Source organism: Rhamphochromis sp. 'chilingali' (genome assembly GCF_963969265.1).
Source record: "Rhamphochromis sp. 'chilingali' genome assembly, chromosome: 16".
Classification (NCBI taxonomy): domain Eukaryota; kingdom Metazoa; phylum Chordata; class Actinopteri; order Cichliformes; family Cichlidae; genus Rhamphochromis; species Rhamphochromis sp. 'chilingali'.
The window spans coordinates 15,270,125-15,285,189 of NC_137943.1; the positions used below are offsets into that span (position 1 = coordinate 15,270,125).

Consider the following 15,065-nt stretch of genomic DNA (forward strand, 5'->3'; position numbering starts at 1 on the left):
TTGGGGTAGAAAGGCACCACTCAGTCATGTAATTGAAATGCTTCCAGAGGAGGGGGGCTGTGCAGGATATTTGTGCTTCAGTGGCAGGTTTGGGAGTGGAGGGGTGGGGGCCGAAACTTTCCACTGGCCTCAAAAATGACTCAGTCACAAAAATCATACAATTAAAATGCTTTTATTGATAAAAAGAAAGATTCTCGTACAACGAATGAAATCTGTGGTCGACACCATGTCTCGTGGCTTGTGCCCATAGTTTTGTTAAAAATGAACAGCACTTAGAGCAAACACTGAGATGTAAGTAAGGAGACCATCTTCTACAGCATTAAATGCAACACAAACAATCTCAACAGCCAGGACAGCTGATACAGTATGCATTCACACAATGGTGCAGTGGATTGTACTTGCTTCTGTGATCGTCCGCAGCCCCACAGCAGGCACCTGTGCAGAAAACACATACAGCTGCATCTTCTCCATTCTTTGTATCATAGTCATTAGTGAAAGATCACTAATGAAGGCTGTCAGATTCTCACTCTGGCTAAAGTGATAACATCAAACATTTTCTCCCTGGTTCACCCTAAGGCGTTTGTTTCCATTCCTGCTACAGCAGTAATGTTGTGTAGTGGAGGGAGATACTTCTTTGGATCCCCAGGAAAAGGTGTAGAGGGCGGCTGGTTGAAGTGGCCCATCAAGAAGATGCCAACAGTGCCGATAAAAAACACCAACACCATGACAATAAAGCAGACCCTGTCGATGACACGGGCAACCAGGAACCATTCTTCATTTTCCTGCGGTTGAGTGAGATGATACATTGCTATTAGCTCTGGCATTCCCAACTAAGACCTCATCTAAATGTCCATTGCAAATGTGCAAAGAGTAAAATGGTTAAGCATACACTCTGGAAGTCATTCTGCTGTCTTGCAGTCTCAGCGATGTGTTTGCAGGAGACCACACACTGCTTCAGCTCTGGACTGGCCTTTGCTAGACTATTAACAAGGTGCTGTGCTGTACCCCCCTCCAGCCCATCATCTGGAGTCATATATTCACAAAAAGCCATATATTTACGTGTTATATTTATGCATTTCAAAGGATAACCTAAACTGTCAAAAGTTTTACAAATAATTTAAAAAGAATGTGTAACAAACTCTTTCAAATACTTACGTAGCTTCTCCAGCACTGATTTCATCAATCCATTTCTCCCTCTGAGTTTGTCAAACATGAGCTCAGACCGAGCTGTTTTCATTACGTATTCCTCCGCCTTAGTGATGACAGTGATAGAGCTGCGGCGACGGCAGGGAACCAGGTGGACACCATTCCTGCCTGCAGACACAGTTTCACCATTTCTCATTTCTGATGCATGGCCGGCGTTTGGTGTCCAGGGTTGCATCTGCATCCTAAGTAGGCGAGGCAGGATGTTTAGGAAGATCTGAGGGTGACACGGTGTTTAAGATGAAATCACAGCTAAATAGACGTGTTCCCTTCATTGAGCAGCTTTAAAAGATATTCAAATGATTCAGACACAGCCTCACCTTCCGGACTTTGTCTGCCATTTTGTGAGTGTTTGGGGTTCTCAGGGATACGTTGAGGACTACGACACTGTTTATCACTACCATGGTGGTCACCGACATCACAAACATCAGATACCTGCGGTCAAATGTTCGTATCATTTTCAACACAAACCTAAAACTCTGAGCTGAAATCTGAAAATCAGCCGCTTACTTTCCAATAAGAGGCACCGCTTGAGAAGTCTCTGGAACCTTCTTAGCAATGAGGAAGAGGAACACAGTCTGGCCCAGAAGAGTCACAATAGACATGGTGCACTTCTGACCACCAGCTGTAAAACCAAAACCAGCACTCAGTCAGGGTGGTGCAGTTTTGACCTAATGTATGCATCAATGGCTAGATCGTCACTGTATTTCTATGATCATAGGTCAAAGTATGAATAAAATCCTGACTCACTGTCTACGTACATCAACAGGCACAACATTATGACAGGTAAAGTGAATAACACTAATTATGTCTTCATCATGGCACCTGTTAGTGGATGGGCTATATTAGGGACCAAGTAAACTTTTTGTCTTCAAAGTTGAGGTTAGAAGCAGGAAAAATGTGCAAGCATGAGGATTTGAGCAAGTTTGACAAGGGCCAAATTGTGATGGCTAAACGACTGGGTCAGAGCATCTCATATTTTGCAGCTCTTATGAGTTGTTACTGGTCTGCAGACCAAATGTGGTCCAGGGAAGAAACAGTGGTGAACCAGCAACAAGGTCATAGGCAGCCAAGGCTCACTGACACATGGGCAGCAAAGGCTGGCTCGTGGGGTCCAATCCAGCAGACGAGCTCCTGTAGTTCAAACTGCAGAAGAAGTTCATGCTGGTTCTGATAGAAAAGTGTTAGAATGCACAGTCCATTGTAGCTTGTTGCATATGGGGCTTCAGACCTACATATTCACTCCAAAATTCCTTACAGTTCAATTCAAATACATTTTATTTATATTGCAATTACAACAACAGTCGCCTCAATGTGCTTTAATTGTAAAGACCCTGCAATTATACAAAGAAAACCCCAACAATCAGACAACGCCCTATGAGCAAGCACTTGGTGCCAGTGGGAAGGCAAAACTCCCTTTTAAAAGGAAGAAGCATTGCATAGCTGCATGATGCCCCCAGTCTAATGGGCATGTGCACGTCAGAACTGGATCACAGAGCAATAGAAAAAGGTGGCCATGTGTGATGAATCACTTTTTCTTTTACATCACGTGGACGGCCGGGTGTGTGTGCATCACTTACCTGGGAAACACCTGGCACCAAGATGCACTATGGGAAGAAGGTGAACTGGTGGAGGCAGTGTTATGCTTTGAGCAATGTTCTGCTGGGAAACCTTGGGTCCTGCCATCCATGTGGATGTTACTTTGACATATACCACCTATGTAAAGATTGTTGCAGACCATGAAAAAGCTTTCATGGAAACAGTATCCCCTGATGGCTGTGGCCTCGTTCAGCAGGATAGTGCTTCCTGACACAAATGTTTCAGGAATACTTTGAGGAGCACAAGAACAGGTTTGAGGTGTTGACTTGGCCTCCAAATTCCCCAGATCTCAGTCCAGTCGAGGATCTGCAGGATGTACTGGACAAACAAGTCCAATTCATGGAGGCCCTGCCATGAAACATTTTAGGACTAAAGGATCTGTTGCTAACATCTTGGTGCCAGATACCAGAGCACACCTTCAGGGCTCTAGTGGAGTCCAGCAAAAGATGGACCACCACAGTACTAGGCAGATAGTCATGATGTTATGCCTGATGGGTTTATGATCACACTTTACACAAAGTAAGAAGAAGAACCTTTGGCAGGTAAGTAGTAGACTAGCAGGCCGAGGGAGGAGAAGAGGACACAGGGAGCAATAATGTTAATGATGTAGAAGACAGGCTTCCTCTGAATGATAAGAAAGAAGACCAGCTCCTGATACTCCAGGTCATCTTTGGTGTACTGAGTGTTGATCACCTTCTTGGCTGGTCTGTGTCTGATAATCCATTCTCCATTCTCTAAAAAACACAAAATAAAAGTCTTTAATAGTCTTTTATCACAAGAAAAAAAGTTTCTTCTTCTTTATATGAACCAATGGATGTCTTTATTGTGTTCACTAATTTCAAATCTATTCTTCAAATACCTGTAAAGGCCTCTGGGTCGATATCCACCCACTCTAATGTGACGTCATCTTCTTTTGTGAGAACCAGCTCGATCTCATTGGCGCTGTAAGTCTGCGAGCTGAACACATGGCACAGAACATGCGGTCAGAGTCGACCAGTCAACACCTTCAAGAGCAAGAAGGTAACATGACTGAAGGAAGCTGATTGCTGTTGATTTAGACACTCTGGATTCTTTTTACATGTCATGCCTTTAATTAAATTTTATTTATATAAGAAGAAATTACATAAAGGGTTGACCCTATAATAATACAGAGAAAACCCCAGCAATGAGAAAACCCCCAATGAGCAAGCACTTGGTGACAGTTCGAAGGCAAAACTCCCTTTTAACAAAATACCTCCGGCAGCACCAGGCTGGGGGAGGGACAACCATCTCCCTTGACCGGTTGGGGGTGACAGACTTGTGATTGCTTGCGTTTTGTACAGATCAAGTCCCATCTGATCTCTTACCGGAAGACCATGGTGCAGTTCTGCCAGTCGAAGGGAAAATAGTTCACAGTGATGGCACAGGCGCTGTGGTAAATAGCAGGAGGCAGCCAGTACACACAGCCATCAGGAGACACCAGTGCATTGCAGTAAAGAGCTACCTCAAAATGTCCATCAATGCTACGGACCAGAAGGAAGATGAGAAAGATGGTGTATGGTTTATCTGCAGTTAATTGCATACATTCGTGCACGCATGCACACATCAGGCCTCATTCATGATTTCACACGTACAGGCTTGTAGATTTATCTTAGATAAGAGAAACTTTACCTGGAAACAAATACATCTGTCATCATAATGTGATAATATGTGTTTTTAAATGGTTGCAATAGTATTAAAAACGAAATCTGCCTCTAACAGTGTGAGAGTGCAGAACCTGAAAGCGCTATCTGAAGTTCACTCATGACTTCTTTTACCTAAACTCTGCCCTTTGCTTCCATTTTTGCACCACTGTGCTTCTCCTCGGCGAGCACAGAGGAAAGGAGATTTTAGAAACACGATGTAATGTTTACCTTTCACTAGGGTTGGTGCAGCTCAAAGAAAACAGAACCGAAGTTTTGTTTAAAAAAAAGGCAGCTACATCTTTGGTGAATGCTTTCTTCGCCTCCCACATGTTGTTTGGTTTACTTTCAAAGTACTTTAGGTGCATTTACAAGGCTTTAAGCAGACTGGTTAGTCCAGAGAAACCTGATTTAACCCACAGGTCTCCTGAATAAACAAATATCAGAATCAACTATGATTTGATGGGTGATTGTATGAATGCATTTTTAATGTTCCCATTTATCCTGAAAATGAATTTATTGTTAATTAATATTTTAGAATGCTTCAACTAACAGCCCAAAAAAGTCCTCAGAGACGTATCATGATGGCTGCCTAACCATTAAAACTCATATCTCAATGGAAAATTCATATCTGAAGGTGGATTCACTCACTTGTTCTCCAGTACAATGTCAGGCAACCAGATGCTTTTGGAGGGGACACGCAGACTAGAGGTGATGTTCCCATACAGAGCTGACCTGGGTGACTGGTCCCATCTCAGCCTGTAGTCGCACCATTGCTACACACAGAAACACTGCAGGTTTGACTTCTTTTCGAATGCATAAACTGGGTATTTTTGAAAGAAGCTAAAAAAGGACCTCCAAAAGTTACCATTTCGATCCAGACGTTGGTGGTCAGGGCCTCCTCCTTTTCATTCTGAGGACACAGTTTGGTAAACATTGCAACCATAGACAATAACCCTCTGAGGTCATTATAGATGATAACCCAACTCTAACCCTAGCCTGTCCTACATTTTGAAGACGAAAATATTACATTTTTGATGTGTGTCAGTTAGACTTTGCTCATGGCTTGGGAGAATAATTTAATAAAAATAAAAATGATGTATCCTGATTGTCTAATGTGAGAATTAGGGTTTTGGTCAGGGTCATCACTGGCTAATCATACGCACCAGGACAAGCTCTACTCACCAGAGAGATGAGGTTGGTGAGCGTCATCTTGATGGAGACTTTAGTGATGTCTCCACTCTTCTCCATGGGCCGAACGTTCTTGTTGTAGCCCTTCATCAAATCCTTAAACAGCTCCCTTTCAAGGTTGGCTGCCGAGGCTGCGCACAAGAACATGAACAGCCACGACAAAGCAGGTTGATTTAAAGGGTCGATCTGCGCATTTTTATAGCAGGTAAAATAGCCAGACAATCCAAAAAGCTGTGGGAATCAGCAAATAAAGATAGTAAGTTGTAAAAGATTTGAATTCGACTGATCTTCTGGTCAAGATCTTCTCAGGCACGTCCAGATGTCTTCCAGTACATCTGATTTTATTTTTGTAACTTGTTAGAGACACAAATGCAAGGGGACACAATGGAACTTCTATGAAGTGAAGCAGATGTAGCATCCGTGCTGAAATAAGTCCAGAAGTCTTGTGTAGAGATTTTTATGTTTATGTGATGATGCCCGCAGCTTTTCGATCGTATCTCTTGCATTGTCTGCTCGTCATAAGGAATATTTGCTCCATAGTTGCATCAGCTCTACTGTGACGTTTGAGATTACAACATGGTTACCGCGGTTTCGATTTGTGGCAAAATTATTAACAAACAGCCTGCTTTAAAAACTGGATGAAAGAAGTTAGTATATAGGAGGTATGGGCATTTGATTAAAAATGCTATTGAGCTGCATGATGGGAAATGTAGGCTTCAGAACTTATTAAGCCAGAAGATTAGGTATCTCTACTTACTTCTTTCATCTCCCCAACATTATGGAAGCCTAACAAAAAAACTGCTGAAGTGCACGGGTAAAAACAGTCTCTCGTGAATGTTTTGACAAAGTTTAATTTCCCAGAGAAACTTTGTCGTAATAATCAAATGATCAATGAAGCGACAACTACATTATAAAAATATTTGTTTTGTAAAAACCACCAGCGCACAAAAGATTATTTCAGTTTACTAACAAACTGGAAAAATAACAAAAAACAAAAAAAGTTATTAAAAACAATTTCAAACTGTCTTATGGAGGAAAGCTTTTAATTGTCCTTTGGTGCCCGAGAAAACAAAGTAGTAATGACTATTAAAATGTATATTTCAAATATTCAATAATTTTTTAAAAATGTAGTTACCAGACTAATAGTCGACTGTGAAAGAGAACACATGTATAGTATCAGCATAACAAAATGAGTGGGACTGTGTGCACTGACAAATGTATATTAGATCTTTTAGATAGAACAGATGTTTTGAGATTTACCAGTGAAAATGCCAACAACACATGGTCTGTACAGTCTGGTGATCAGTGCTTTTCAGTGTACTGCACTTTGTTTGAATGCAAACACAGTGAGAATTAGTGAAAATAATAGACTGCTAAAAAAAAAGCATATTGTTTCTAAGCAACACTCAGCAGCATCTTTGGTCTTCAAAAACAACAGCATGCAAATCACAGCAACAAGAAACCCAAACTGCTTCCCTCAAACTGTGCAGTGGCTCCTTAGTGTTCCTACCTGTGGCACAAAACACCAACACTCCAATAAAGAGTGGCAGAGTGCACGGAGCTCCAAAGTCCATCAGCGTGTCTTTGTGCAGTGCTGTCCCAGACAAACCCTCAACCACTAATGTGACACGCACGGACTCGGGCACCCGTGTGTGCTTCCCACCAGAGGTCGAAGCTCGGGTTGACGGGAAGGCTGAAGGTTGGGGGTTGGTGACTGGGTGATTGTTAGGGTAAAATCCAAAAGTGGATTTCCAGCACGGCATAGCCAGCTGTCACACAGACACACACCCATAGTTTGAGCATTGTACTCTGTCCATGGCTGCCCTCCAGTGTTAAACATGTCGCATTATAATTCTGTTCGGTGCACCTGTCTATTGTTGCTCAGTTACATGAACGCAATTCTCTGTAATGAACTCAAAGCACACTCGGCCCAGCACTGATATCTAAAACTCTCAGTTTTATAGTCTCAGTTAAATCTATTCTTTACAACAGAGGGATTAGACAGATCTGGTGTTAAAGAGAGAAAGAGCACAACAAGCCAGAAACTAAAAAAAACTGACAAACAGCAGAGAAGACAACAGGTGGGAAGTCTTGTCCATTTACAGCACAGCGTCTGTGATGAGTGGCCAGGCCCTGGATGCCAGCACATTTGTGTCCTGTCATGACTTGTGTGTGTGTACGTGCATGTTTGTCACAAAAATACACACACTTAAGCACGCAGGTCAAAAGCAGGAGTTAATGTGATGTAACAGAGGTATGTATCTGTGTTTACTCAGCTGTCTTGCCCCTGTATGTTCCTTTTCTGGGAAATTACCTGTCTGTGATCACAACGTTAAGTACCGGCTTAATTCAACCGATTGTTTAAAGACTCAAATACAGGATTAGAGAAGCAAAAGTCAACACAAAGCAATAATGGGGGCCTGTTTGCTGCTCAAAGAGTGCCACTTCCTTTAAACTTGCCAGTTGTGGATAATGACAGACAATAAGAGACTCTAGAGGGTGGTGTATTTCTGGATCCTGTTAAAATTACCCATCTTAAGAAGAGAAATCACGGAGGTTCTTGTCATCACAGTAACAGCTGCTGCACTGACCGTAAAGCTATGCTCAAAGGGTGAAACCAATGAATGTGGGGTCACAAAGACGGGAAGATCAGAAGCTGCATTACTGCTAACTCAATCTTTCCTTACAATAAACACAGCATCCCATAACATTAATAACTTTTTTATTTATAGACCTTAATTTTTGTTTTGTTTTTTTTACAAAAATACAAATACTTTTCTCTATACAAATAAATATTACAAGAATAAACATTACATAATATATATAGCACGTATGTGCTTTACAAGAGGCTCAACCTTTGTAAAAGACAATATGAATAACTTATCATTTTTGTTCGGGTTCATACGTTAGACAAGGCTGCGTCTACAACCACATACAAAAGCTTGTGGTGTGACCGGTGGTCAGTAAGTGGGTTGATACATTCATGTTTTTCGTTTAGAGTCAGGAAACAGCAGAGGCAAGAAGTAAAGTCTGTGCGCGCTTTCAACGCATCTGTCTGTTAAAAGCTTCTCAGTTGACTTGGAAAGGCTTTCTGCCATCATCTCTCCTTTTTAGCGTTGGCAGCAGTTACGACTTGAGAGCCTCCAGTGCCAAAGCGATGATCCTCGGCACGCTGCGGTAGAAAGAATCGTTTTCTAGGCCCACAAGACTGTAGAAGGTCAAAGGTCGTCCTCCAACTACAGCTCTGACCCGCGCTTGGTAAAGTCCTCGGTCATTCTTGGAGCCCAGATCAACTAACACCTGAAGAAAGGAGAGAGCTCATTAAAAGGCTGTTTCAAAAAGAATATTGCATGCATCTTACTGGGACTTACCTCCTGGAAGTTCATGTGGAGATTCTTGCTCGGGATGTTTAACACCCAGCTGTAAGAGTCTCTGACTTGGCTGACTTTCTGTGAAGACTCTCTCACTCCAGGACAAACTACAGGGGGGAAACAAACACACTTGAGCACATGCATTTTGGAATATATGTAATGAAACTTGTCTGAATAAAGATGTGGCACACACTTTTCATGTTGGCGCCGGTCGTTTGCCTCCTGTGAACAAGGCTCCTGTATTTTCTGTGAAGAATTAAAGGCTTGACAGCAGCCTGTCTGAGGTCAGCGGTCTCTGTGGGCGCGCTCTCAGTGACTGGCTGGAGAACAGTTGTTGACTCTGTGCTGTCTCCATTCTCAGAAAATGTCAAATCCTCTGACGCGCCTCTCCGTTTTTCATTAGCAGTAGCTTCTTCACTAAATGAGCTTTCACTCTGCGATCCTGCTTCTGTGGCAATCCTACTTTGTGCCTTTAAATTCTTAACATCATTTATGAACGCTGTCAGAAGTGACCAAGGCTTCTGTGATACCCAGGAAGACGAGGGTGGGTGGGTGTAGTCCGGCGCTCCAGTGGATGGAGTAAAGACAGACGGAGACTCCTCGTGAAGGTAGACTGTGTCCAAGTGCAGGATGGGAGGAGCAGCTCTGGAGTCCAGTTTGGAACGCAGAGCTGAGATGATGGATTGATATTCTCCCTCGAGCTGCTGCAGAAAGGAGTCCTGTGTCTGGAGACATTAAAAATAGATTTTGATGTTCAGATTAAGCTGAAATTAAAACATACGGAAACAAAGTGAAGCCGTAGCTGAAAGAAACTCACATTAACCCTCCCTAGGTTTGATTTTCATTGTTTTATCTTACTGGGATTTGTTTTGTGCTGTAATTAACCACAGTTTACTTTGTACACATGCAGTTATTCATTAAATTAAACACATATACAATTCAAATTGTCGTCTGTGTAAGATAAACCATGCATCACTTTATTCTTGAGCATTAAACAGCGCACCTGCAAGAAAAGGTTGTCCTCCTGCTTCCTGATTTTGGAGGAGATATCTGTGTCAGGGTTTTGTTCATCCACATCATCGGCCATGCTTCTCAGATATTTCTCCCAGTCATCCACCAACGCCCCGACGTCTGTGAATAAGGCTGGGGGAACTGGAGAAGGGCCTTCCTCTGCTGGCACCACAGCACCACCTAGCTGTTCTGCAAGTAATAAAACACCTGTTACAGCAGCAAGCAGCAAAACATGACAGGCATCCTCTGTCAGTCATGTACCTTCAATCTGTTTAAGACTGTGGCTCAGGCCTAGGTCCCGCCTCTCTCTGGTGTGAGTGAAAGCTGTGCTGTAGATATGCTCCACAAGCTGAGGCAGAGTCTGGGTGAAGAAAGTCAAGTCCACTTTGTCCCTGATGTAGTCCTCGGCCCTCTGGAGCAAGTCCAGCAGGGTCTGCAAGAATGAGTGCAACTCTAGATGATGGAGAGAGAATGAAAGATCAGAAAACTCAGCGCAAACAGTATATCAGGTATTTGTTGTACATTCATGAAGCCAGGCGTTTCAAATAAAAGTACTCACGGCATTTCTTGAAGCGGGTGAGGCATTTGTCCTCGGCCAGTCGGCTGCAAGCGCTGGCAGACTGACCAGAAGGACAGGTCAGTTTATAGAAGCGACACAGAGAGCTGAACTCTGACCTCTGTTCTTCTTCTGTCATTTCAGTTGTCTTTAGAAGCTCTGGACATGTAGGCTCACGGCTCCCAAATGACTCTAAAAAGAAGAAGTAGAAGTGATGATTTCATGATGAAGTGCAGTATGTCAGTATTACGGAGTAGCCACTGATAATACTTTTCAAATTACTCAGATGAGTTTACTTTTACGGTAAAGCGAGGTTATGTCAGATTACTTTATATTGATATAAATACACAACTTACTTTGTATCTCTGCCTGAATCCAGTCAGAGAAGGCAGACACCCGCGTATAAACGCCGGGCTTGCCTTTCTCTCCACAGCCGTCTCCCCAGGATGTGATGCCATGGAGCTGAAATCGACCAGATATTCGGTCCTGGTAGATCAGGGGGCCGCCAGAATCTCCCTGCAGGTGATAGTTTATGGTTTGCAATGAATTAAAGTGGTGCCACTTCAGTAACTGATAAAGATAATTCAAAAAGAAAACCCAGAAATTCTAATGTGCCCACCTGACAAGAGTCTATGCCTCCAGAAAGATAACCAGCACAAAGCATAGTGTTGGTGACCAGTTCTTTGCCAAGAGCACTCTTACAGGTGCTTTGAGGCAGCAGGGGCACCTTGGCCTCCATCACCACATCAGCAGATGGGCCATCTGTGGACAAAAATACACCATTATTGATTTGGTAGGATACAAAAATAAGTTGAGGCTAGCATGACACAGTGTGTCTATAGGATACTGAACTCACCTTCATAGAGGGAGCCCCAGCCTGCCACCAGACACGGGCTGCCAGTGGGGGGCTCCATACCAGAAGGAAGACACACTGGGGTGACGTGTTGAGACAGGACCACTGGAGAAGTCAGCTCCACCAGTGCTATATCATTGTTAAATGTCTTTGGGTTGAACTGCAGAGACGTGACAGACCTGTTATTGCCCCTGATCAATAAATCTGTGATTAATTAAAATACTAAAAGCTATGATCCCGCACGTTGGATTTTTACCTTCGGATGGGGGATGACGCGATTCACTTTGAGAACCTGTTCATCAGGGTCAGTCTTGGTGATGTCGAACTCACCTACGACAGCGGTCCAGTAGCTCTCGCTACGGCTGCTGCAGAGGTCAAAAGACAGTTTTAACAAATGCTAAATGCTGTGAATTTGACTACTATCTCATCTGTCTTTGCAAAGAAAATAGTCACACATGCACACTAACCCAGCAAAACAATGTGCGGCAGTGACCACCCAGGAGCTGTCCACCAGAACCCCTCCACACATCAAGGCACCATCCAGCTGCAGGTTAACCAGCCAGGGCCAGCTGCCTGGAGGTGCAGGAGAGCCGCCCACAATCCTGGAGCGAGGCTGCGTAACATTTTGCACTGTGGCTGACCTCTGACCGCACACTGCTGCTGGGACAGAGAACAGGCATCGCTGGTGAAAAACGATGCAAAGCAATTAAATCTAATGCCTCTGCGTGTGTAAAAAGATGTCTCCGCTCACCCTGTGCGTGCGTCTGCATAGCCGGTTCCAGGTTCTGCATTGTGTTGAGCAGGCTGCACTGGAGGACGTGAGCGCTGCAGCTCTCCCCCATGACCCTGATGCAGCTCTCCGTGTCCGCCTCACCAGGTGGGCAGCGATGCTGATAGTACGCACAGGCCTGACTCAGAGCCCAGCTCCTCTCCGCCTCACCTTGAAGCTTCTGGGCCTTACTGATGACCTCACAGCTAGGCTCTGATAGAGCATTGGAAGAAGACGCTGTTGACAAGAAGGGGACATCTAAGACACACCAAGATATAGCGGTGGTGGAGCGGTGACTCGATGTGACTAAAAGGTGATCAGGATTGAACAGGCAAGTAAGCATGATGTTGCACTCACAGCAGGACCCTGACAGCTGTCCGCAGTTCTGAAACAGACAGGGAACACAACCCCGGCAGCTGGCTTCAGCCCGGCTTCTCTCAGACGTTGCACGCTCAAGAGTGGATAGAGCACTGGCCATGGCTGCTTCCAGCACAACAGTGCCCCGATCAGACAGAGCTGCAGGAAGGACAGGAAGAAAAAGAAAAGAAGAGAAAGGAAAGGTGCAAGAAAAGAGAAGAAAATACAGATGAGCAACATAAATCAGCCAAGCCGATGTGCAATGACATACGCTGATATTTGCCTCCAAGGTCCAGAACTGCACTGGGATGAATTCCAAACTCAATCAGTTCTACTGTGAGATTTTATTTCCTGAACACATATGCAGAGACTTGTTTGCATTATTATCAATAAAATGACCCAATTTTTGTTTTGAGGAGAAGTTTGTGGCAGTGATTTTAAAAAGAAGGACATCTAGGTCATCATAAGGAAGACAGTCATTTGCTGTGGGAACACAGTGTATGTAAGCATTAACATGAATTGGTGCAGCTTTCTGGTATGTGTGTGAGTAGCCCCCTTTTTTCTCATGCTGCTCTTTGAGCTCATTGGCAGCATTTTGGGGAAGCTAGCTCACGCTCAGCGCCCTGGTGAGTCTTCTACAGACACACTTCAATCGGGCCGCCGACCCTGCTGCCCCCCTCTGTGCTGCAAAACATCACAGGATACGCCAGTAACAACAACAATACTGATTGAAGATTTAATTAGAAGGCCAAGGCTGAGCGGGCAGAGGCTGGTGGGCAGGGACAGGCCCTAAGAGCACAGGCTGGCAGCCCCGGGGCCGTTGGGACCCATAGTCCCTTGTTCCAATCACACTGCCATCACCAGTCACTTGCATGAAGGCTCTGCTGTACTCAGCACCTCAACCAGAGAAGGCCAGAGGCCCCTCAACACTGTGCTCTACTGTAGGATTTAAAGGTCACACAGCACTAATAAAATTAATTTAAACAACTGTTTGCTGCTTCAAACAGGTCCTGAAGAGTAGTGCTGAAATTGGTCAGTACTCATTATTTACATTTGTGCTCTTTACAATGTGTTGTTTTCAAGCATTGAAGTTAAAAATCCATGAAAGCAAAACTTTAGATTTTTTTATTAGATGTGTACATGTGCCAAACTGAAGGTGAATCTCACTCAGACTAGCAATATCCCCAGATGTTTCTTCTTGTGTTTGACTCACTGAGAGGTATTAATGCTTTAAGCATTACTATTTGTTTTCTGCAAGAGACACATTTGCTACTGAAGACATCTGACATAAGCTCTCCTAAATATAGTCACAGATAGCTACAGCTGTGACCACTCTTAACACAAACTGCCATCAATGAGAAATGATGGGTCAGTTTTACCTTTAAGAGCACTCTGGGGCATCCTGTAGACCTCTCTTCCTGTTGGGGCTCCCAGCAAGCAGTCCAGCCCCATAAGCAGCAGTGACACCAGCAGCGGCATGCTGTCAGAGCATCAGACCTCCACTCCACAGTGGCAAGAAGCAGGCAGGCAAGAGACACACAGAACGACTGAAGAGGATGCAGATGAGCTGGAGATGAGTCTGCAGTGTTTCCAGGTCCTTGTTGTCTGGCAGCTCTATGCATTCACTAACTGTCTCCCTCCTCCTGACTCTCTGGGCTCTTTCCCAAACTGTGGTGCAGGGCATCTGTCTGTAAGTTTACTTAGAGGAACAATAGATGCCTGGAGTAGTCCCTGGTATATATAGAGCCCTCAGGGGACCACAAGCAAGAGGGAGGGGGTAGAGGATAGGAAAGAGAGGGAGAGGGAGGGAGAAATGCTCCCATGGCCAATACACAAACAGATGAATTCATTAAGACTGTGACAGCAAATCGGGCGCAACTTGCCAAGGCTGGACATTACAAAGAGGCTTGGTTCTATGAAAGAAGACCGAGTGAGGGAGCGAGAGAGATACAGAGGAGGGGGGGAAGAAGAGCGATTGGCTGGGCTTTGAGGAAGGGGGTGTTGTCTGAATTAATGCGATAGAAAGAGGGAGAAAGTTATACAGTTAAGGATAGTAAATGATGCAGAGTATAAGCATCTAAACCAAAGAGTCATAGTATTGCAGGAGGAAGCAGGAAACAGAGGGAGGCTGAGTGTGAGAGAGCAGGAGCGAGGGAGAGGGAAGTGTCTGCCATTGCCCATGCCCCTCAAAGAGGGCATTGTCCCAGGCGTCCCTCTGAGGATGGCCACATCAAAGCCGTCCTCCGGGCATCACTTGGATGCCGCCTCCATTGATCACTTACAGTCTTTTATCCCCCCCATTAAAATATTGTCAGTTCACATCACTTTTGTCTTTCTCTGCTGAACTTTGCTTTTGTTACATAAAGATACAGTAAAAGACTGCTCAGGAACATGATGTATTTTTTAAAGAAAAAGAGAAATCCTTGATTAAGACCACAACTTGAATTATGTTGTAGATTATGGTGATATTCTCACCCGCCAAAACAATAGGGGC

The 15,065-nt window shown here is 44.2% G+C and overlaps 2 protein-coding genes across 3 annotated transcripts; both read right to left on the reverse strand.

The window, feature by feature from the left end:
- Nucleotides 1-156: 156 nt before the first annotated feature.
- chrng (cholinergic receptor, nicotinic, gamma) lies at nt 157-7,432 on the reverse strand. Its single transcript, XM_080906624.1, has 12 exons — nt 7,165-7,432; nt 5,649-5,785; nt 5,332-5,376; nt 5,115-5,239; nt 4,149-4,304; nt 3,662-3,759; nt 3,336-3,536; nt 1,714-1,828; nt 1,524-1,638; nt 1,156-1,420; nt 890-1,023; nt 157-782 (listed from the first exon to the last, which is right to left on the reverse strand). The coding sequence occupies exons 1-12, from the start codon at nt 7,415-7,417 to the stop codon at nt 567-569; spliced, it is 1,860 nt and encodes a 619-aa protein (XP_080762750.1). The 5' UTR covers nt 7,418-7,432; the 3' UTR covers nt 157-566.
- A 1,006-nt stretch (nt 7,433-8,438) lies between these two features.
- On the reverse strand, nt 8,439-14,247 carry prss56 (serine protease 56). Of its 2 annotated transcripts, none has more exons than XM_080861277.1 (14): nt 13,951-14,247; nt 12,572-12,730; nt 12,197-12,451; nt 11,913-12,102; nt 11,702-11,810; nt 11,449-11,605; nt 11,212-11,354; nt 10,949-11,108; nt 10,596-10,784; nt 10,298-10,489; nt 10,029-10,225; nt 9,219-9,750; nt 9,026-9,132; nt 8,439-8,954 (listed from the first exon to the last, which is right to left on the reverse strand). In XM_080861277.1, exons 1-14 carry the CDS (start codon nt 14,048-14,050, stop codon nt 8,781-8,783), a joined length of 2,664 nt encoding a protein of 887 aa, XP_080717403.1. In that variant the 5' UTR covers nt 14,051-14,247; the 3' UTR covers nt 8,439-8,780. The 2 variants fall into 2 exon arrangements, with proteins under 2 accessions (XP_080717403.1, XP_080717402.1); XM_080861276.1 differs by having other exon boundaries at nt 11,913-12,105.
- Nucleotides 14,248-15,065: the final 818 nt, after the last annotated feature.

What these genes read in the sequence shown, in the direction of transcription:
- chrng (XM_080906624.1), bottom strand. Translation starts at nt 7,417, where the DNA reads ATGCCGTGCTGGAAATCCACTTTTGGATTTTACCCTAACAATCACCCA. An exon ending in GTTGGTGTTTTGTGCCACAG is followed by an intron (nt 5,786 to 7,164) that starts GTAGGAACACTA and finishes TCTTGTGCGCAG; the next exon opens with CCTCGGCAGCCAACCTTGAA. An exon ending in AACTGCACCATGGTCTTCCG is followed by an intron (nt 3,760 to 4,148) that starts GTAAGAGATCAG and finishes CCATGTGTTCAG; the next exon opens with CTCGCAGACTTACAGCGCCA.
- prss56 (XM_080861276.1), bottom strand. Translation starts at nt 14,050, where the DNA reads ATGCCGCTGCTGGTGTCACTGCTGCTTATGGGGCTGGACTGCTTGCTG. An exon ending in AGGACAACCTTTTCTTGCAG is followed by an intron (nt 9,751 to 10,028) that starts GTGCGCTGTTTA and finishes TAATGTCTCCAG; the next exon opens with ACACAGGACTCCTTTCTGCA. An exon ending in GACCGGCGCCAACATGAAAA is followed by an intron (nt 9,133 to 9,218) that starts GTGTGTGCCACA and finishes TCCCCCCTGTAG; the next exon opens with TTTGTCCTGGAGTGAGAGAG.